Here is a 23,284-nt window from a genome sequence, read left to right as displayed (position 1 = left end):
TATTTTCATATATATATATGCAAAATGATATACATAAATTTCTTGTTAGGATGAAAGAACAGAACTCAGGAAGGAGAGAGAAAAAGAGCAGGAGGATAGAGAGAGAGGCAGTGAGGGAACTGAGGGAGGGAAGGAGAGAGGGATTGATGGAGGGAGAGAGGAAAAAGGAGAGAGAGAGAGAGAGAGAGAGAGAGAGAGAGAGAGAGAGAGAGAGAGAGAGAGTGTGCCATGTAGAGTATGTTCCTAGTAATCTACTTTCTCCAAGTAAGGACAGTATCCTACTAGTGCCTTCAGCAGATAGGATTAAAGGATGCTCAATCATACCACAAGGACACTTGTACAACAATATTCATAGCAGCACAATTTGTAATAGTAAGAACATGGAAACAACCTATCTGCCCCTCAACTGAAGAATGGATAAAGAAAATGTACATTTGCACAATGGAGTATTACACAGTGGTAAAAAACAAAACAAAAAGACAATGACATCATGAAATTTGGAGGCAAATTCATGGAACTATAAAAGACCATCCTTACTGAAGTAACCCAGACTCAGAGAGACAAATATGGTAAGTGGACACTAGATATAAAGTGAAGGGTAATCAGACTACAATCTGTAGCTTCAGAGAAGTGAGGTCACAAGGAGGACCCTAAGAGGGATTCATGGATCGCCCTGGGAAGGGGATTAGATAAGATCTCCTGGGTAAACTGTGGGCAAATGGTGGCAAAAGGGGAGGGGATAGGGGATAAGAGCGTGAGGGAGCAGGATGGTAGGGTTGGGGGAGGGGCAGAGTAGGAGAGCAATGAAAGGGGTATCTTGATAGAGAGAGCTATTATGGGCAGTAGTGGAGAGGGTTCCTGAACTGGTTTTCCCCTTTAATCAGATTGGTGAGAATACCCTAACAATCATCATAGAGCTTTCCTCCATCCAGTAATTGATAGAACCAGATGCAGAGGTACACAATTCAAACGCCAGCCCATGCTCCAGAATCTGGCAGAAGAGAGGGAGGAGGGAATATATGAGCAAGGGAGGTCAAAATCATGGAGGGGAGATCTACAGAGTCAGGAGAACCAAATTCGCAGGAACTCATGAAGTCAAGACTTTCAGCTGTGGAGTCTCCATGGAACCCTCTGCATGTGGGAGACAGTTGTGTAGCTTGGTCTATCTGAGCGTCTTCTGGCAGCGGTACCAGGATCCACCCGATGTAGGAACTAGCTTGTTGGAGTTCATTCCCTATGGTGGGCTGCCATGCTCAGCTTTAATGCAGGGGAGAGCCTTGGTACTGTCTTAACTTAATGAGCCAGGCTTTGTTGATTCCCCATGGGAGGAAGCCTTACTCTTTGGGAGGAATGATGGGGGTAGGCTGGGGGAGAGACAAGGGGGGCAGCAGGAGAAGTGGGAGGGAGAACTGTGGTTAGAATGTAAAATGAAAATAAAACAAAATATTAATAATTCTTTAAAAATATCCACTGATGAAGCTAAACCCTCCATGGTCCACTAACAAGCAAATGACCCAAATCTGAACCCTGCTGTTCTAGGATTAATTTCACAATGTATGTGCCTTCAGATCAAAACTGTACCAAATTTTGAGTGACTCTGAATTGAAAATTAAGATACTTAAAATAGTGATTCTAATAAACAGCAGCTATACAATAGTTTTTGTTGTAAAACACATTTATTGTTGATTTTGTTTTGCATTTCTTTTCATGCTTTTGTTCCTTAATTCACTGATAAAACATTTGTTGTACAACATCTTGTTACTATGTATCAATTTCTATACCAAGATTTGCAGATATATAAGGTAAACAAAATATTATTCCTACACAAAGGCTACTAAGTAAAATGATATGTAGATAAACATTACAACTTATCACTACAGAGTAGAATATTACCATAGTAAATTATATTTATTGGTACCAGAAAGAAGAAATTGGTTTACCTTGCTTTGAAAGGATGACTAAACATATTAGAAGAATTTATTATAATAGAACATTTAATAGATGGTTTTCAAATTAATAAAATTGAGCCATTTCTCCTAATAAATAATATTTTTAATGACTCATAGGTGGGGATGTAGAGTAAGGGGAACAATTGTTGTTGGTGGGAATGCAAACTTGTACAGCCACTTTGGAAACCACATGTTGGTTTTTCAGAAAATTGGAATCAATCTACCTCAAGACCCAGCAATATCATTCTTGTACATATACCCAAAAAATGCATACTCATACCACAAGGACATTTGCCTAATCATGTTCATAGCAGCATTATTTGTAATAGCCAGAGCCTGGAAATATCCCAGAAGCCCCTCAAATGAAGAATGAATAAAGAAAATGCTGTACATTTACACAATGGAGTACTACTCAGTGGTTAAAAAAAAAAAACAACAAAAAACAGCAACATCTTGAAGTTTGTATGCAAATGGATAGAACTAGAAAAAACCATCCTGAGTGTGGTAACCCAGACCCAGAAAGATAAACACGGTGTCTACTCACTCATAAGTGAATGTTAGATGTAAAGCAAAGCCCTAGAGAAGTTAGGTAACAAGGAGAACCCTAAGAGAAACATACATGGATCCCCTTAAAAAGGGGAAATAGACAAGATCTCTTGAGAAAATTGGGCAGTCTGTGGGGCCACTGGCAGTGGGATCAGGATTTATCCCTAGTGCTTGAACTGGCCTTTTAGAGCACATTGTTTTTGGAGGGATTCCTTGCGCAGCCTAATATGAGGGGGGAGGGCCTTGGTCCTGCCTCGAAGTGATATGCTAGACTTTGTTGATTCCCCATTAGGAGCTTTACCCTCTCAGAGGAGTGGATGGGAGTGGGGTTGGGGAAGGTGGGGGGAGTGGGAGGAAGAGAGGGAGTGGGAACTGGGATAGGTATGTAAAATGAGAAAAGATCATTTAAAAATATATATTAATTAATTAATATTTAAAAATAAAGAAAATAGAAAACCACATAATGCTTTAGCAGAGGTAGAGGACCTAAGTTCAGATCCCAGAAAATATATCACACTGTTCTGACTTCCAAGGGAAGCTGTCCTTATGTTCACATACCCACATATAGACAAACATTTATATACATAATTTAAAAATCTTTTAAAAAACAAATAATTTATCAGTAGCTTTCCTGTAAAGACATTACATTACTTTTTATCTGTCATTTTGGTGTTTCTCAGATGAACAGGAAATAAATATATTAGAAGTAAGCAGTTTGGACATTTCCTAGTAGTATTATTTTTATATCGTCTTTATTAGTTCTTTGATAGTTACATACAACTTACTTTCATCATATTCGCTTCCTCTCTCCCAACTCTTCTTAAATCCCTCCACTCCGCCCTAATCACCAAGCTGTGTCCCTTTTAACCAAAACCATCAAGATTAATTTCTACTCCCCAAATATTCTTGGATATGTGACCTTCCACTGGTGTGTGGTCAGCTTACCAGGAACGATACTCTTAGAGAAAGCCGTTTCTCCCTCTCTAAAGATTCCAAATAGCTCTATTGCTGCAGGTGGGATTTTCTGCTCAATTCTCATCTCATAGATTTGCTCTAGCTTGGACTTGCTGCCCTAACCCCTGTGATTTTGTATGGGAAGCTTCCCTGATAGGTTTAGAAGACTCTATTTCTTTCTATTCATCTCCCAGCTCTGACTCTTAGACTCTTTTTGTTTCTCTTCTGAAATATCCCTGAGCCTTTGGATGAGGGGCTGCAGAAGGCAGCAGTCTCTAATTCTCTGTACCTTGCCCATTTGTGGTTCTTTGTGTTAATCACTATCTACTGCAATCAGAGTAGCCTCAGATGAGGGGTTAGAGATGTGTTTGATCTGTGTGTATAAAGATAGTCATTAAGAGTGGTTTTAATACTATGTCTATTTAACAAAATAATGGGGGTAGCTTATCCCTTGGGGCGATGACCTATCTATTTATAATTTCTTGACCCTATAATGGGTGCCAGGAATAGGTTTCATCTTATAGAGTAAGACTTAAATTCAATCCAAAAGTAGTTAGTTACTCCGATTATGTTTATGCCACCATTTTACCAGTGAGCATGTCCTATGAAGTGGGTCAGTTCTTGAGTCTGAGCTCTAATTAATGGTATTGACTCTCCCACTGCCAGGGTAACACCACGTTTGATAGCAAGCCAATTTCATTCTTTTAGACTTGAGGGCCATTCGTTGACCTTAACTGAACACTCATGACAACCAATCTCAGCTTCTGTCTCTATTATTGGGGTTAAAGGCAGTATTTCCAAACTGGAGAAAAGCCACTAAGCCACTCTCCAAGCTTCATTCCTTCCTTCCTAGTTATCCCCCCTGTTCCACTCCACTTCTAGGAGGAGATGCCATTCTTTCTAAACTCCACATCACCATCTCCAAGTTCCAGCCACAATCCACATATGCGCTCTCCTCCTTTAGCATGGTTTCCTCCATCAAATCACCTACCAATCAGAACAGGGTACTTTCCTGTTTGACACTTCAGCCTACCTCGGTCTTCCTACCAATGGGTCTGGGATTTGAATCTTAGCATACTTATCTCCAAATGTAGATTTGGTCCCTGAATACCAGAGCTTTCCAGTCTTCTTAATTGATGACACATGCAAACAACTCCTACCTTTGCACAATTTAGTATAGTAGCAGGTGTTATTACAAAGATACGGGTTTTAGTCATATTAGTGACATATATACTATCATTATTTGTCTTGAAATGTATGAGAAAGCTTTGATGAAATCTCCCAAAGCTGTCATATTCAAGTCTTGAGGTTAAACTTCAAAATAGGAGAGGCCTAGATCATCAGAAAGGAGAAAAAGGAAAAACAAACAAACAAATAAACAAGAAGAAGAAGAAGAAGAAGAAGAAGAAGAAGAAGAAGAAGAAGAAGAAGAAGAAGAAGAAGAAGAAGAAGAAGAAGAAGAAGAAGAAGCAAAGGACCAACAAAGGACCTGGCATCTTCTTGGAGGGGGTGGTAGTGTGACTTTTATGTAAATCATTCTGGTCTAGTGAGAGACCTAGCAAAAATTTTAGCTGACTATGTTTCAAAATTCCAACAGAGGGCACCAAAATCATGGGCTAAATGACTTCAAACTCACCCTGAACCCACAGTGACCTACTGCTACTGTCTTAATAACAACAATTCCTAATGATAAAAATTCTTTCATACATAATGCCTGCCCAATTCAAGCTTACAAATTTCAAGGGGCCCAAGTGGTGGTTCTTGTACATGGAAAACATCTTTGTTGTTTGTCTGCATAATTCTTTTCTTTTCAAGTTTCCTTTGGTATCCCAGTAATTTTATAACATTTTTTATAAAAAATATTTCTTAAATTTCTAAGTTCAGCACTTTATCATCCATTGCAAAATTGAAATGTAACTTTTTCCTCTTTCTCTTTTTTTGACTTGGGCTCAGTATAGTTTTATTTATTAATTTTTAGTGGAAATGCAAAACTTATTTTCAAAGTTACTATACTAGTTTATACTCCTATCCTGGGTGAGTAAGGATTGACCTTTCCCCATATCTATGGCTAGAATACATGAATGAGTGAGTACATACCATATTCATTTTTTTGGGGTCTGGGTAACTTCACTCAGGATAGTGTTTTCTAATTTTATCCATTTGCATGCAAAATTCAAGATGTCTTTTTTTTCTGCTGTGTAGTACTCTAATGTGTAAATGTGCCACATTTTCTTTATCCATTCTTCAGTTGAGGGGCATCTAGGTTATTTCCAGGTTCTGGCTATCACAAAAAAAATGTTGCTATGAACATAGTTGAACAAACACTCTTTTAGTATGATTGGGCATCTTTTGGGCATATTCCCAAGAGTAGTATTTCTGGATCCTGAGGTAGGTTGATTCCCAATTTTTTGAGAAACCTCCATACTGATTTCCAAAGTGGTTGTACAGGCTTGCATTTCCACCAGCAATGGATGAGTGTTTCCCTTACTCCACATCCTCTCCAGCATAAGCTATCATTAGTGGTTTTGATCTTAGCCATTCTGACAGATGTAAGATGGTATCTCAGAGTTGTTTTGATTTGTATTTCCCTGATAGCTAAGGAAGTTGAACATTTCCTTAAATATTTTTGGGTCATTTGAAATTCTTCTGTTGGGAATTCTCTGTTTAGTTCAGTACCCCATTTTCTAATAGGGTTATTTAGAATTTTACTGTCTAATTTCTTGAGTCCTTTATATATTTTGGAGATCAGTCCTATGTCTGATGTGGGGTTGGTTAAGATCTTTTTCCATTCAGTAGGGTGCCTTTTTGTCTTATTGACTGTGTCCTTTGCTTTACAGAAGCTTCTCAGTTTCAGGAGGTCCCATTTATTTATTGTTGCTTTCATTGTCTATGCTGGGGTTATATTTCAGAAGTGGTCTCCTGTGCCCATGCATTGAAGGCTACTTCCTACTTTCTGTTCTATCAGGATCAGTGTGGTTGGATTTATATTGAGAGTTTTTTTTTTTTAAAACCATTTGGACTTGAGTTTTGTATGGCAATAAATATGGATCTATTTTCATTCTTCTACATGTTAAATCCAGTTATGCCAATACCTTTTGTCTGAAGGCATTACCATCCCTGACATCGAGCTGTAACATAGCTACAGTAATGAAAACAGCTTGGTATTGGCATAAAAACAGACACATTGACCAATGGAACTGAATTGAAGACCCAGATATTAATTCACACACCTATGAACACCTGATTTTTTGACAAAGAAGTGAAAATTATACAATGGAAAAAAGAAAGCATCTTTAAGAAATGTAACTTTCAAATTCAGTAAATAGGTAATGTTGATTTCCATGAATTTATTCTGTGTTTTACCACCTAGTTTGGTTCTATGTTCTTGAAATGGTTGTTTCAGTTCCTTTACTGAAGTGAAGGATCATGAGAACAGAGGTTCAGTCTTCTCCTTCACCCGACTTTCTTGGGATGGGGTGGGTGGAAAACATTTCTTCGTTTCTAGAGGTACTTCTATCTAGCTAATCTGCCTTTTTCTTGGCTTAGCTAGAGAGTAGAGAATTTTTGTCTTTGTTTTGGCCATGTGCATGACTTTGGGGGTTACTGGTATTTCATGCTCAAAATCTTGGCAAGATTAAACAGAAACAGACCCAGAACAGCAGACCATTATGGTGTTCTTTGAGTTTTGAGCTCCTTGGCAGGTATTCTGCTTCTCTTCAGCTTTCAGGTTCTCTGTACTTTATTCATCTGTGCCATTCACTAATTTCGTTTATATTTGGTGGGAAAACAGAATAAATCTTAGCTGCTCCCTTTCCCTGCATGCAGAATTTTACTCTTCTACATTTTAGTCAATTGGAAACATTTTGGTCTGATTTGTCCATTGTCAAGTCTACCCCTAAAGACGCTGATCTTGTTATAAGTCAAGTTGGGAATTGTTTTCTTTAAATAAGAGAGTAGCATTACTCATCTTTATTGAAATGATTAGTATATTTCAGTTATATGTTATATTTTATGACTATTTTACATTTGCTGTGTGCCCCTATAAGATATACTTTCTTAACATATTTATTATTTTACCTAGAAGGGCTCAACTTTTGTTCTACCTGTTGTCTTTGTATTTATGCCTTTAATCACCTTTTTTTGCCTTTTTTAAAATTTGTTTAGGCTATTTCTACTCAGTGTACCTAAATGCTTACCTGTTTCCTATACAGTAACAGGCACTACCTACTTTCCTCTTTCCTGGTCTAGCTGTTTTCTCAATTGCTTGATAGCTGCTTCATGACAGCATACAACATTTGGACCTACTCTCCCGCTCTCATCAGCAGTTACACACACACACACACACACACACACACACACACACTAATACATTTATTTTTTATTACTTTAAAAATAATACCAATCAAAATTTCCACTTCCTCCCCTCCTCCCACTTACTATTTAACTAGAAATTTGAAAATTATTTCATGTCTACCAAAGTAAATAATGTAAGAAATATTTTGTTAGTTCTGGTTTATAGTTATTTTATTAGTGGCCCCTTTGTTTTATAAATTTAGGAACAAAAAGATTACTGTAGATGTTTTAGATTCACAGTTATCATGAGTAAAATTAAAAATACAACAACAGTAATTAAGCTTTCCTGGTTTGCCTGTAACGATTTACTGTTCAAATGCCAAAGAAGAATCACATAAGATAACGTAAAAGACCAATGATCAGGTTACTGTTAAGGTGACAAAAATGTCAAACTACAGTGAGAGAAATTTAATGAAAGTAATGACGATAAGGGTTGTTTATTAACTGAATTCACAGATATCCATAATTTTCCAATTTGCTCAGCTTTAAGCAAAAGGGTAAAACAGGTTGAAACGACCATTTGGAAACAACAGCAATACCAAGACATCAGAAAATTTGACAACGATTTTAGTGCCTCCCAGTGGAAATGCAGTTACTTATGCCCTTGTTGGTACTGACAGAGGTGTGGCTCCCATAGTAACAGATGTGAGTAAGCCTATATATCATCACTTCAGATGGCTTCCTAGGTCAGGCATGCAGTAGGCTAATGATGCATTTCAAAATATGAAAACAATACTATGAATAATTCTGACTCCCATATAGAGTTGGTTAGGTATCATCTTGGATTAGGAACCATTGTCTAAAAGAGAATGAAGTTTCAGCTTTTTAAAAATTAAACTATAATTGCCTAACATCAGCTTCCATTTTCTCCCCGAAATACATACTTCCCCATTCCCTCTCAAATTGCACAAACACACACACACACACACACACACACACACACACGGTTAAATATATAAAGACAATTTGCTAAGTTCTTTTAGTGCTACTTCCACTATGTGATTCTGGGGCTGACAACTTGATATCAGATAGTCAACGAGGAGGTTCACACCTGTTGCTGAATAGTGCTTTAACTATGTAAAGGTGTGTTACATTGGCTTATGCTGCATTTGTTTAACTATGTAAAGAAGTGTTGCATTGGTTTTACTTGCCTGTATAAGGCACCTGATTGGTCTAGTAAAAAACTGAATGGTCAATAGCTAGGCAGTAGAGAGGTAGGTGGGACTGGTGGGCAGACAGAATGAGTAGGAGGAGGAATCTGGGCTCCAGAGAGAATGAGGGAGAAAGAAAGGGACATGTCCAGGTCTAGCCAGTCAGGCATCCACCAGCCAAACAGACAGAGAGGAAGCAGGAAGTAGGACTTACAGAATTTAAGAAATTTAAAAAGCCTCAAGGCAAAATGTAGATGAAGAAAAATGGTTAAACTAACTTATAAGAGCTAGTGGGAGAAGCATAAAATAAGGCCAAACATTCGTGAATAATAATAAGTCTCCATGTTATGATTTGGGGGCTGGCAGTCCAGGAAAGCCTGCTACACATACCTGACTTGATCTTATTAAAGTTTAAATAAGGTTCAGATATTTTAGCTTTGGGACAATTTGTGGTGAAGATGTTAACCTTGGTGGCCAGTACACAGACAAGTATATTAGTAAGTAATAAGCAATAAATAGACTTCAGTTACAGTGAATGAAATAAATACTGATCTAATTCACAATGAGAAAATTGATTTTTTGTATGAACAACACACAACTAAAACTTGTGACTGAAATACAGTTTAATGATCACTGCAAACAATTGCCACTACAGTGTTTCTCCCTCCTCTTTCATCATCCCATTCCTGTCACTGCCTCGGGTCTCCTGCCCTTTAGATATAACAGCACTCACATCTTAGTACTGAACTATCAGGTTTGATTTCTCAGAGAGTATCTCTACTCAGGGTGTTAAAGATGGCAACAAAATGAATATCTCCATTGTATTGAATTGAAAATTATCAAAATTAAGTAGCTTCCCCAATATACTAACCCTATTTATTCTAACTTAAAATTAGGTTTACCCAAAGTTCAAGTCATGTTTAAACTCTTTAATTTTAAAATACTTTAAATCATAACCTTTAGGTAGCATTGCTAGCTAACTGACTACCTAGCTATATGTACAGTTGATTTATAGATTTTCTTGTAGCCAACTTATATACTTATCTATTATCCTCGAACCTGAATGTAAAGAAATGGGTGCTGTGGCAAATGATATGGCTCCATGAATTGCATTCTCTATGTGGTCGTGTGTAACTGGAACTCCTGCATTTCTGAGTCGGGTGACATAAATAAGCCCATCATCTCTTAGGATGTCATGTTCACATGTGATGACATAAGTTAATGGCAACCTCTGTAACTGGGAGTCATTGGCTAACAAAGGTGACACTCTACTATCTAGAAGTACTGGATAGGAAGCATCCAGCTTTCCAAGAATGGGCTCCCTATAAACATGGTTCTTTTTATACTTCTCAGGAAGGAAGTGACTCCAGTTAACAAACTTGAACAAGTCTCTTGATCCTTCAGGCATGTGTTCATTTCTCAGTACTGCCTTTGGCAATTCTTCATCTTCTGTTAGATATCGGAGGAACACTTTAATTGCTAACTCCCTTGACAAAAAGGGGCCGTTTTCATACTCTCGATAAGATGGCATCCAGGTATCAATTACCTGTAGGTTAGGGTATATCATGACTTGTGCCTTAATTTTGTTTCTGTATTCTGGATCATCCTGTAGCTGTAAATAAAACACATGATGGGTGTTAATGAGTCAAATGCTTTAACAAAAAAAGAATTGGTAACTTTGTTTTAATGTCCTGAGGCAAATAAATTTATTAAACTGAAACAGTATCTGAGGATTATTCTCATAACATTTACTCATGGTTTGAAAAATGAGATCCTCATTCCACCTTCTTCACACTTGGCAGCCAAACAAGACCAAATGAGTTGGAGAATCCTACTGGAGATGGCAGAATGTCTATGTTTAAAAATACTTTTAGTTTTTGGTGACAAGTTGTTTTTATCTATCTATCACATGTCCTCCTGTATTAGCCTCCCATGTGGTTTTAACCTAGGTATGTGTCATCATGCCCAGCTTCCTTATGTTGACATACAGGAATCTACAATAGCAGAAACAATGAATATAGTAAAACAACATGTTGAAAACCCATTCAGATGGAGCATAAACATTTGTTGTTACATGTTGCAAACAATTCTATCATATGCCTTACCTTTAGCTACTAGTATTATAATATGACAGAAAACACAAAGAATAATTTACAAAAGTCAGAAGAGCAGAAGAAACTAATGGTTTTCATGTGTAATCTGTATCTACCAGAAACAGGAAGAGTCCTGAGTTTACAGTCATAAGAAGATCCTTTCCTTTCGTTACCTAGTTAGCACACTAAAGGAGGGACCTTGCAGTGAGCCCTGGCAGCACGTGTGCTTCTATAAGAGAGTGCAGCATCCCCATCTGTGTCTGCATCCCTCCACAGGAAGTTCAGGATGTGCTGAGTGCAAGGTCATGCCCTCATCAGAAAGTGAATTTATATGAAAAGAGAGGGCTAGTTGAAATCTCAACAGCACATCACAAGGAAAATATCTGACCAACTTCAAAATGCACAACACAACATAGGTACAAAGTTCTTAGCACGGCGGTGGTAGCACACGCCATTACTCCCAGCACTCGGGAGGAGGAGACCAGTGGATCTCTGTGAGTTCGAGGCCAATCTGGTCTACAGAGCAAGTACCAGGACAGATTCCAAAACTACAGAGAAACCCTGTTTTGAAATGGTCCCTCCCCACACCCAAAAAACAGAAGGAGAAGGAGAAGGAGGAGAAGTCCTGCAAGTTCAGAAGGAAACATGGGATATAAAATGTCCAATGAACATGATTACATGTGCTGTGGCCAGATCTTTGGAGCCTATATAGTGACCCTGCAGTGTCTAACCCCAAGTTTTCCTATTTTAGACTTTTGTTTCACTTTGTTCTGATTGAGACATTGCTCTAATTCTTCCTTCTTGGAATATGAAAGTATTTAATTAATTTATTATCTTATAGGAACCCACAGTAATAAACTTTGAAATTTTAGAGAAACTGGCTATTTTAGAGTGACTGACCATCAACGTCTTTGAATTTGTAAAGATTGCGGGACTTTCAAAGTTGCAATGTGTTTAATATTGATATAATGATATTAATATGAGCGATTGGGCATAAATAAGTAAGGGAAGGTCACAGTTAAATAATGATGCGCCCGTTTGTGCATCAAGTTGAGAAGTGTTTAGTAGCTCTGGCTGGTTTTTCTTTCATTTTGTTTTGTCAGTTTAACACAGGCTAGATTTATTTGAGCAGAGGGAACAATAAAGAAACTGTTGTCTTTGTAAGATTAGTCTGTGGGTGAGACTGTGAAGATTTTCTAAACAAGTGATTGATGTGCCCAGCCCACTGTAGGAGGTTCTACCACTGGAACAAGCCACCAGGAATAAGTCACTGGGCACCACTCCTCCATTGCTTCTGCTTCGTGACTCTTGCTGTATGTCCTTGAAAAATGTATTAAAACATCCTCACTTGTCTGCTCCACAGGGATAAACTCCTCTCGCTGCCATGGATTTTCTGCCTGCAGGTACTGTACCGTATTAAACCATAAGCCCAAATAACTCATTTTCCATTTACCTTTTTCTTATTAGGTCTTCTAGTCAGAGAGACAAGAAACTAATCAATTTGCATCAAGTACAGTGACACCAAATTCACACAAATTCTATAATTTATCTTTGGAAAGCTAGCAATAAAACTTATACTAAATAATTGTTCACAGTCATTGCTATATTTTTTAAATTAGTATGATAATGTAGGCTGGATCATGTGACTCTATTCCAAGTAGCTGGGGCCTGATGGGAAGAGATTGCAAGTTTAAGGCATATTACAGAACAGATTCAAATTCAGCCTGGGATGCTTAACAAGAGACCAACTCAAGAAGAGCTTAAAAAGAGGTAGTTCCATAGTTCCATGGTAGATCATTTGTCTAGTGAGCATATATCCTTAGATTCAGTGCCCACTAAGCACACGTGCACACACACACACAGTAGGATTATGAAATTCTTATGCAACATCACCTAATTTCTTGACTAAAGCCACATCTAAATCTAAAATCATGCAAAAGAATAAACTTATTTGGTTATGTTACATTTTATAGATTACAGTAAAAACATCATTCAGACACAATAACAAAGGTACTTCCTTTGTGTTAGGACAAAATTGTGCTGGTTTCAATCATACGTAACACACATAACGTACCAGTTGAGTCACTGATCCTGTCAAGGAACCCCCAGAGCTGTCTCCTGAAATAAAGATGTGAGCAGGATCCACTCCATATTTTTCAAGAACTTTATCTTGGAGAAAGAACTTGATCACAAAAATACAATCTTCAAGGGCAGCTGGGAATAGATCCTGAGAAGCAATTCTGTAGCTTTAGAGGTAAGTCAAACAAAAAAGAAACAAAGAATTTAAGATACTTATGATTAGGCTAAGGTATCTAATTATCTCTAAAATTTACTAGCAGATATATAAATAAAATTTGGCCCTATTTTGAACCTTTAAACCCATCAAATAAACCTAGGATTACTGATAATTAACTTCTATTTTAAAATAAGACATAGGTTCTGGTTTCGAAGTGTTTTTGGTATTACTACCATGAGAAGAAGAATAAGAGAGCATGTATTTTCACCCTCAGGAAGCCTGTAACTTCACCAAGCCCTGAATGGAGTTGGTGACTCAAAAGCAATTCATGATCATTGATTAGATTATTCAAGAAATTTAAAATCAGAAAATCTGAGACAAAGTGTTGGTAGTCGCCTTCAATTAGAAATTTATTTGTCCGAACTTTCACAGAATTGTAGAATTTCAATTCCTAAGCATGAGGATTTGAATTAAAATAAACAGTTTGATATATGGATATGTAAGCTATTTCAATGAGTACTATTAAAATACTGTGATTCTTAAGACAAAATATATCATATCTTTACGCCCTCATCCTTACCCCATCTCACTGTGCATTCTTTTATAGAATCATGTCTCAAACAGTCTATTTTTTTTACGTTTACAATTAGGATTAGAATTCTTGAATTATTCATAGTTATATAATAAACAATATTATTCAGATAGTCCTTGTGAATTTTTAAATTTTAAGGTGTGTTTAAGTGTATAAAAATAGCATAATATAGGGCTGGAGAGATGGCTCAGAGGTTAAGAGCACTGACTGCTCTTCCAGAGGTCCTGAGTTCAATTCCCAGCAACCACATGGTGGCTCACAACCATCTGTAATGAGATCTGGTGCCCTCCTCCATGTGGGCATAAATAAAGGCAGAATGTTGTATACATAATAAATAAATTTTTTAAAAAAATTAAAAAAAATTAAAAAAATTAAAAAAATAAAAAGGATAAAAATAGCATAATATAAACCATGAAACATCAAAATACTATTTTAACTCAAGGTGAAGAACAAAGTTTGCCTGCAATATTTTAGAATCCTTAAACTAGATATAACTTTACTCTTAAAATCTTATGTAAATTATAACGTGATAAAGTTGGTTGAATTATAATGATAAATGCAAGCTGACATTACTACTATAAATTAGAAATTTCTCAAACATAAGTGATTCCACTTGCTTTAAAGCAGTGGCTATGAGCACGACAGTACTGAACTCGCTAGTTCATGCTACTTGACTCTATTATACTGTCAGGAAAATTTTTTTATAATGTTTCAGAAAAAATCTAGAATTTTGCAAATCCATTTCTATGCTATAAAATTAGCAGGGGAAAGCCAATTTTCTCCAACCTCATGATGAGGCATAAGAAGTATAGAATATACCCAAAAGGTTATAAAGCAATAAGCATGTATTCAACTTTCTGGTGTACTGTTGAACATTTGAACAAAAGTCATGAATTAATTAAGAGCCGTCATTGGAAAGGTTCTTGAGATGTTTGAGTGGTCCCAACATTTGTTCTAATTGATATTACTTGGCCCAATAATGACTCTAGCATACATTGCTTCTACCCCTCATGATGTGGGATTTTCCTTTGTATGCTGTCATTACCATTAATGAATAAAGAACTGCTTTGGCCCTATAGCAGGGCAGAACTTAGGTAGGCATGGAAGACTAAACTGAATGCTGGGAGAAAGAAGGGCAGAGTCAGAGAGAAGCCATGTAGCCCTGCTGGAGACAGACGGCATAACTTTAGCTGGTAAGCCACAGCCACATGGCAATACACAGATTAATAGAAATGGGTTAAATTAATATGTGAGAGTTAGCCAATAAGAAGCTAGAGTTAATGGGACAAGCAGTGATTTAATTAATACAGTCTCTGTGTGGTTATTTTGGGGCTAAGCAGCCAGGAACTAACAAGCAGCTTCCTTATTACCCCCTTAGGTATGATGAATATACACTATGGGCATATTACCTAGGTAGGCTTTATGTTCTTAAAGCTGTCACTGCTCTATTGGCAAAGATGTTCACATCTCTGCTTCTCATGGGAGTCTACCATGGCAGAGATGAATGCAAAATGGAGCCTTATTGAAGAAATTTTGATATTATAAGGTTAAGAAAAGATTTTTAAACCCATATTTCCTAGCAGCAATCCAGCCATCACTGAGGATTTTGCAACTTGTACTGTAAACTAAGCTTAGGTGGGAGGGCAAGGGCACAATACTAAAAACAGCCAGTCTCTTACTCTGGGGCCACCACAACAGCATCAAGTCTGCTGGCTGTCATTCGGTTCACAAAATCATAGGACAGCATCTCTGAAATGACAGACATAAATACAGAACAGAGCTGTGTAAATGCCAGGCAATGGAAACCCAGACATCTATGAATCCTAAGAGAAATCGGAATTGTGATTACTCAGTGGAAATCTTGCAGTCAATACTTTGGCCACCACGTGTAAGAAAACTCCACTGGAGTAAGCAAACCTTCATTAACTCCCACCCACTAAATCCCTCCTAACCCAGGCCAGCCAGAAGAGAAGACTCTTGCTAGGTCACAATGAAAGAAGATTTTGTGCCTTGATGACCGGTTGGAGTTTCTCAGAAAACTCGCTCTGGCTTCCTGTGTTGCTAGCTTCACCTGACTCCAGATTCACAGCCTGGTGCACTGTGACTGTGCTCCTGCTGCTCATTTCTGCAGTCAGTTACATCTGGAGGAGGCTGTGCCTGAGCAGTACAGAAGGACGACACCAGGCATTGTCGCAGTGACTGACAAGCAGTGGTGAAGATCACAGTCCCGAAGCTTAAATAGTAGCAAGCTGTCCTTTCATAGAATTCATATTTTACTTTTCAGGAGAGTAAAAAGTTTATGTCTTGACTCTCTCAAAGTAACCATGTCCATACCATAAAACTGGCTATAAATCAGAACTCTAGAAGTAAGTTGAAGATCATATTATAATCATCATTATAATATTCATAAATTTTAATAGTCACCTTAATTAATCTATCTTTAAAGATCTTTTAGAGTTCTCAGACTTTTTAATAAAGGGATTTTAGTTTACCTAAATCCAAATATACTTCTTAGGATAATCTTTTTAAGTAATTTTTTTCATAATAAGAGGCTTAGGCTTTAAAATAAACTTTAAGTTGCATTTTTTAACATAAGTGAAAATTTTAATTGTAGTTAAAATCAATCAGCATATTCTCGTTTACAATATTTTTTACAGAAATTAACTATGAATTGAAGTTAGTTGTTATATCAAGAGATAGGGACAAAAATAAATTTATTATGATTAAAATCTTAACAGAAAACAATGCCAAAATTTGTCAGCAAGAACCAATTAATTAAGAAGTGAATTTATTATATAAAACATCATGACTACTGTCAAATGGAGTTTCAGTGGAAAATTAACTCATTGCAGGATAATGTGTAACAAGATCATGAGATGCAGAGAATTCCATTTCACATAGCAATTGCAATCAATTTAAAACACACATTTAAAAATACACTTACTGAAGCTTCCTGTGACAAAAGCACCACCATGAATGTAAATGACAGCTGGTCTCTGTCTTTCAGACTTCCTTTTTGGCAAATACAGACGAACAGGAATGTTATTGAATTCTGTGTCAATCACTGTAAGGTTTTCATCGGAAATTGGCTCTATATTTTGAGTTCTCAATAATATGAAGAAAAAATCTTCAATTTTCATAAGACCCATATATTCAAATACTGTGGCCTATCAAAACAACATCCAACATGTATGCATTATTTTTTTATTTTAACAGCACTAAATTCACATAAAGATGCAATGGGAAAAAGAGTAAGGGGTGCAATAATGCCATAGTGTGTATAGCACATCCTTCACCAAAGGTGAAATGCACACCTCAGAAGATGGAGAAGAAACATACGGAAACACAGAAGGGAAAGATGGCTGAAATACAGTGTCTTTCAAACATGACAAGGCACTTGCACTTATCACCTCATAGATGCTCTGGTTATCTGTATGAGATGTGCACATGACCAAATCCAATAATATGGAAGCGTTTGTTGCGGCTCTGTAACACAGGAAGCCCCAACCCCAACTCTGGAGCTACTGACAGTTAATGGCTACTGGGGATGAAAGGATCAGGTACCTTCAGGGATATGGAAAGTTGCACTGGCTCCAGCACATGGCTCTACGTCCATAGGCAGCACTAACTGGATTCAGTGAGTTATGAAAAATATTTTATAAAAAGGAAATGATGTTGTGAGGGCTATGCAATATGAAGAAGGGTCTGGGAGAAGTTGTAGGGGAAAGTAGAATAAATATGATCTAAATATAGATATAAATATAAACATGATAGATGATAGTTATAGATATCATTAAATATATATTTTATTTATGTTTTCAATACAATAAAATATTAGTCAAGCACAAAGAAAAATGAAATCAGAAAATAGTGCACTAAATATGTCAAAAGATTATCCTTACTTTAGAAAAACAAGGAAGTATTGCTAGACTAAACAATTAGACTTATTACATGTCCCGATGCATGTACTCTTATTTATACTCTATAAATCTCAATAAATTCATCTGTAATAAGACATGCATAATATTAGGCCAACCAACATTTCATGATAGATGAGGGACTTGTAAAGAAGGTCCCATACAAACCTCAGGAAATACTGACTCTTCATGGTTGCCGAGAGGGTAGATGCCATTTTGAGTGGTGTAGATAGCTAGCCTTGTTCTGATACATAATGCCCCCCCCCATGTTAAGTTGGACACTAATAAAATTAGTGGGGATTCACAAAGAAAACGTAAGAGTAGAAAGAGGAAATTTTGAGAACAGTTTCTGCAAGAGAGGTGAATTCATCATGTGAATTTATGAAATTGTCAAATATTAAAAGCTCATTATAAATTTAAAAATCTAAAGCATACAAAAGTTAAAATCAAGATAATCTCATTTGATCCCACAAATTTTTGCCACTGTACTTTTCATTGGGTTAAGTTCTTATTAGCTTAGTTTTACCTAAAAATACTAACTGGAAAAAGCCTTTTATGCTTCCTTTCTTTGTATGTCTATTCCCAATATTTTAATTTAATTTTTGTTCATTAAATTTAGTTTCAGTGTTTAAAGTTTAGCTGTGTGTGTGTGTGTGTGTGTGTGTGTGTTTGTGTGTGCAGGCATGTGTGTACCATATATGTCAATGGGAGCCAGAGAATACATTCAGATGTTGATTTCAACTTATTTGAGTTAGGGTTTGCTGTTCCTTGTCACTACATATGCCAGTCGAGATAGTCCATAAACCTCCAGGGATTCTCATATCCCATCTTCCCATGCCACTATGGAAGCTGTTGGGTCACAAATGGACACCACTATATGTACTTTTATGTGGGTACTGGACATCCAAACTCATCTTTTCCTAACAAGTGCTTTACCCACCAACCCATCTTCTTTGTCTTCGACTTATTTCGAAGTTAAAATGTAATGAGTAAATAGGAAATGCATTGTAAGCAACTTCCAAAATTCTAGAATTACAAAGATACCTGATGCTTAGACAGTTACAAAAAGTTTTTCTGTAACATTGGGACATCCATACTCAGCCTACAGGCCTAGAGTTTCTTGCAGATTTCTCAGTGAAGTAGAAAATTTGAAGGACTATTCTACCTATTCTGGTAAAGTTTGTCAGTCACTTTCTTCTGTGTCCTGCAGAATGTCTGACAGACTCTTTCATGAAGTAGGAACCTGAAGGACTGTCCCTCCTCGTTTTGAGAAGCTCATCATTTATTTCCCTGTGGGTCCTGCATGTCCAGTTTATACAGCATACAGTCAAACAGTCCAGGCAAGAGCAGTTTCTTGTCCAAATGGCTAGCTTTGTCACACTGAAAGCAAAGTATACAAGGAGTTTATTCAATGCTCATCATCCTCTTGAAGTAATTGGTGCTGCCAGGAGCACATGTCTCACATCCAAAGAATTCTAAGTTCTTAAAACATTTTAAATGCCATATTCTATAGCCTTCTGAAATGTTCAAAGGTTTTCTATCTTTCTGAAATGTGACTTTGCATATCTGGAAAACCTAACATGTATATAAATTTGACTACTATAAATGACTGTTTATTGTATTTCTTAACTATATGTTACATTTTTAAATAAGTTGCATAAGCACAATACTTTAAACAAGAGTGGAGATATAGAAATAGTATCAAAATGTACCTTAAATTTGTATCAATAGACCAAAATCCATACTAATATAAAGTATTTTGAGATCAACAGTTATTTTTTGGATCAAGGTAGATTTAATAATCTAAGTTTTTCCCTCATTTCTATATTATATTCCCACCTTTTCTTTAGAAATTGACTATGACCATTAACGATTTATAACCAACCTTCTTTAAATAAAATCAAACATTTATAAACAGTGTTTTATAATTTGGGTGTAGTTTTCTACATTATTTTCTACTGATTGTGGGCACTGATAATCTTATGGGGATCCTAAGAAAATGTAGAATTACATTCAAGTCCTGACTGGGGTATTTTGTGTGGTTGGTCCATCTCTTCCAGTATCCTTGAAATTGTTGTGGATGTTGAATCACCTGGGCCATCATCCCCAATGGAGACCTATTATACGGTCTTGCTCAACCAAACCATATTAACCTAAAAGGAACCCACAGCTTTTCATCTCCTATGGAAACAAAAACAGAACTGCTTCTCCCCCCAAAGCAACATATCTTCTAAGTTACATTTTACAAATATGTTAATTTTTTACTTTTGTTTTAAAGTTATGACATTTTAAAAATATTTCAGTTGGTTTAATTTGTCAGTACCTCCTTCAATCTTATGTCCTTTGCTTTTGAGCAACCAAAAAAAAAATTAAAATTAACACAATAGTATATAGGACCCATACTCCTTGTGTATTTTTTATGTTGTCTGGCATTTTTGTGTGTGTGTGTAGTTTTTCGAGACAAGGTTTCTCTGTGGCTTTGGAGCCTGTCCTGGAACTAGCTCTTGTAGACCAGGCTGGCCTCAAACCTCAAACTCACAGAAATCCACCTGCCTCTGCCTCCAGATTGCTAGGATTAAAGGCGTGCACCACCACCGCCCCTGGCTTTTTTAAAATAATACTCTAATATCTCTTTAAAGACTTTGTTTTTTTAAATTATGTTTTCTATAACTGTCCAGACCCATTTTCTTTCTTTCTTAAGCCTACTCACATTGTTAAACAACATAAAAACATGTTTAGAGATTCTTCTGTCTGGACCTCTTTTTTACTGTGCATCTTTCAGCCTTTTCATCTATATTTATATATTTCATAATTCTATGTCACATCTGAGGACACAAAAGCCAAATTTTACAATTCTTTGCTTTCAGAATACATTTATATTGATAGATGATAAGTATTGTGTCGCTTTGGTGATATACGAACTAGTGATGTATGTACTACTCCACGATGAACCAGTGATAGATGTACTGCTCAGGGATGACGTCGTAACCGTTTATAAAATGGCACTTGTCCACCCTCACTTCCCTTCGGTTCAGTCAACAACATGAGGCATTAAGAAGCCCAAACCAGGATAACTCAACTAATTTTGGACTCAGAAGAAAATGTGTCAGTTATTTTCATGATTTGTTTGACTGTCAGTTTCACATAACCAAGAATCATCTTAGGAGAGTCTCCTCAAGGGACTTTCTAGATCATGTTAGCTGGTAAGCATGTTTATGGGGGAGGTGTCTTGATAACACTAATTGATATGGTAATACACAGCCTTAAGGTAGGCAGCTCTGTTTCCCAAATTGGGCCCTGATAGCTAGCTAAGTATAATTATGCATGCATTCATTTATCTCCTATCTTATTGTTAAAGTTATGGAAGATCAATACCATAGCACCCTGATTGTCCTGAAATAATGGCCTGTATTCTTTGTTGTGGACTCTCACCTGGCTTTTTACCAGGGTATGTTATCACGGAAACCTGCATGAAAACAGAACAGTTATCCAGCAGAGTAGCCTGTGTATTCTCCATTTACCATAAATTTCAGTGTCTTCTCTGATCATGCACTTAACCTTCCTATTTTCATGATACCTATAAGGCTTCCAGGCAGAAGTACATTTTGGTGAAAAATAACATGGTGTACTCTTGAGTTCAGTTTTTGAATGTGTCATTATAAAATCTGTATTCTAGCAACACAGACCTAATATAGATAACAGCAATAGCAAGTACCAAGATGTGGCCCTTGAGCATCAGAATGTGTCTGAGACATGTCAGGAAGCATGTGTCACACAGCACACTCTCTGCCCATGAATATGCAGTGAGCTTGCCAGTGAGCTTCCCAGATGGGCTCTGACAGCAGACTAATTCAAAAGAAGATATGACAGCCAGATAGCTTCCACAAATAATTACAAAGTGATATGAAAAAAATCAGAAATAAATGCCACTGTTGTGATTTTTCTGATTATTAAAAGATACTTTATTTTAAATTTAACACAGAACTTATATAAAACTGTATTGAAATCATCATCACCATTTAGCTAACTATTAACACACTTAAAATTGATGAATGTAAACCAAATATAAACTTAAATATAAAAAGAAAGATACTAAAAGATACTAAAACAGTAGAAAGATAAAAATAAATCAAAATTTTATGATATTAATAATTTATACATGTGAGTTTAAGAAAATGTATGAGCCTTTCTGAAAGCCATCAAATATATTCAAGCATCTGAACAATTACTCAAGAATTCCTTTAGAAATATTGGTTATTTTTGCTGTTAGTATATACTTAACTTTAGAAGTACACATTTACAAACATTGCATCTTCATTAGATAATAAAGCATGTTAGCAATTAACTAAAATGTTAACTATATAAACTATAATATTATTTGGTAGGTAAAGCATTAGAAAAAGCAAAGTCTCTTTCAAAATACTGACTCAACGACACTTCATGTATATATGTGTAACAAGACCTCCCAATTTCCCAGGAAAAGTATATTACCGTAAGCATTGTAATTTTCGTAAGAATATCTATGAGTCTCACTTTCCAGGGTTCTTCAACATTTTCTGGAATGGGTATATAAGTATAATAAGCCAGAAGGATGCAAGATAATCCAAAGAGCAGCGTTTTATTCCTCATGATTAAACTCCAAACCTCTCTCTGCTGATAATCAAATTGCTACCTCATATATAAATCGCTAAACAGTAAGACAAAGGTAGCAGGCCAAGTCTTCCAGACAACACGGCAATAAAGCAACTCATTCATGATTCAGTTCTAAGATCAGGCCACTGTTGTAACAGGTAATGCAACTGGGCTTCTTTGTGTAACACAAGGTACCATAAATAAACTATTGAAAATTGGGTCAATAAACCTGACATATATCTGTTCTTTTATGAAATTTCCTTGCTCTTTTTTTCCATTGTTCTAAGCATTGTCTAGTATATTATCATAGAATGAATTTCTTACTTGAAGCCACTTCCAAGTTACTATAAGAAATTTGAGGCAGAAACTGTTACTGGCATGATTACTTATTCCATGTTGTTCTTTGCTATGCTTCCCAACCCTGTTTTGAAATCTACCAGAACAAAAACATGTGCAGGAAAAAAATGCCTTGTTCAAATAGATAGGTACTGGAGAAACTAGGAAAATTAAACACACAGTTTACCTCTCTCCCTAGAGTGCTAGGAATGATGTAGTCTTACAATTTGGTGAGCCTTTACTGTTTGATGAGATAGACTCTGTCCGTATTTCCCTGAATTAATTTTTCCTTAAACCCTTTCTCCCTAAACCTGGAGCATCATTTCTAGACCATAAACACCACCCTTATGAATGATGTCACTTGTGTTTTACAATAGCCTAAGTGATTTCTATGTTATCTTGAGACCAGATCAATCTTAACACCTACCAGTACTATGTTTCCCTTAACACAAGCTTTCTAGACACTAAATCTTGGGCAGTATCTCTGAGACAACAGTTCCCATTCTTGTGAAAGAAACCTGATGT

General features: G+C 36.5%; 1 protein-coding gene across 1 annotated transcript; it reads right to left on the bottom strand.

Moving 5' to 3' along the window:
- Positions 1-9,962: 9,962 nt before the first annotated feature.
- Positions 9,963-22,420, bottom strand: LOC119826918 (arylacetamide deacetylase-like 2). Its single transcript, XM_038348431.1, has 5 exons — positions 22,283-22,420; positions 16,819-17,041; positions 15,554-15,623; positions 13,121-13,292; positions 9,963-10,565 (listed from the first exon to the last, which is right to left on the bottom strand). Exons 1-5 carry the CDS (start codon positions 22,418-22,420, stop codon positions 9,963-9,965), a joined length of 1,206 nt encoding a protein of 401 aa, XP_038204359.1.
- Positions 22,421-23,284: the final 864 nt, after the last annotated feature.

The sequence above is a fragment of the Arvicola amphibius genome, chromosome 11, assembly GCF_903992535.2.
Source record: "Arvicola amphibius chromosome 11, mArvAmp1.2, whole genome shotgun sequence".
Taxonomy (NCBI): Eukaryota; Metazoa; Chordata; class Mammalia; order Rodentia; family Cricetidae; genus Arvicola; species Arvicola amphibius.
Note: the sequence above shows the minus strand (reverse complement) of the source record. Positions and strands in the feature narration are given on the sequence as shown.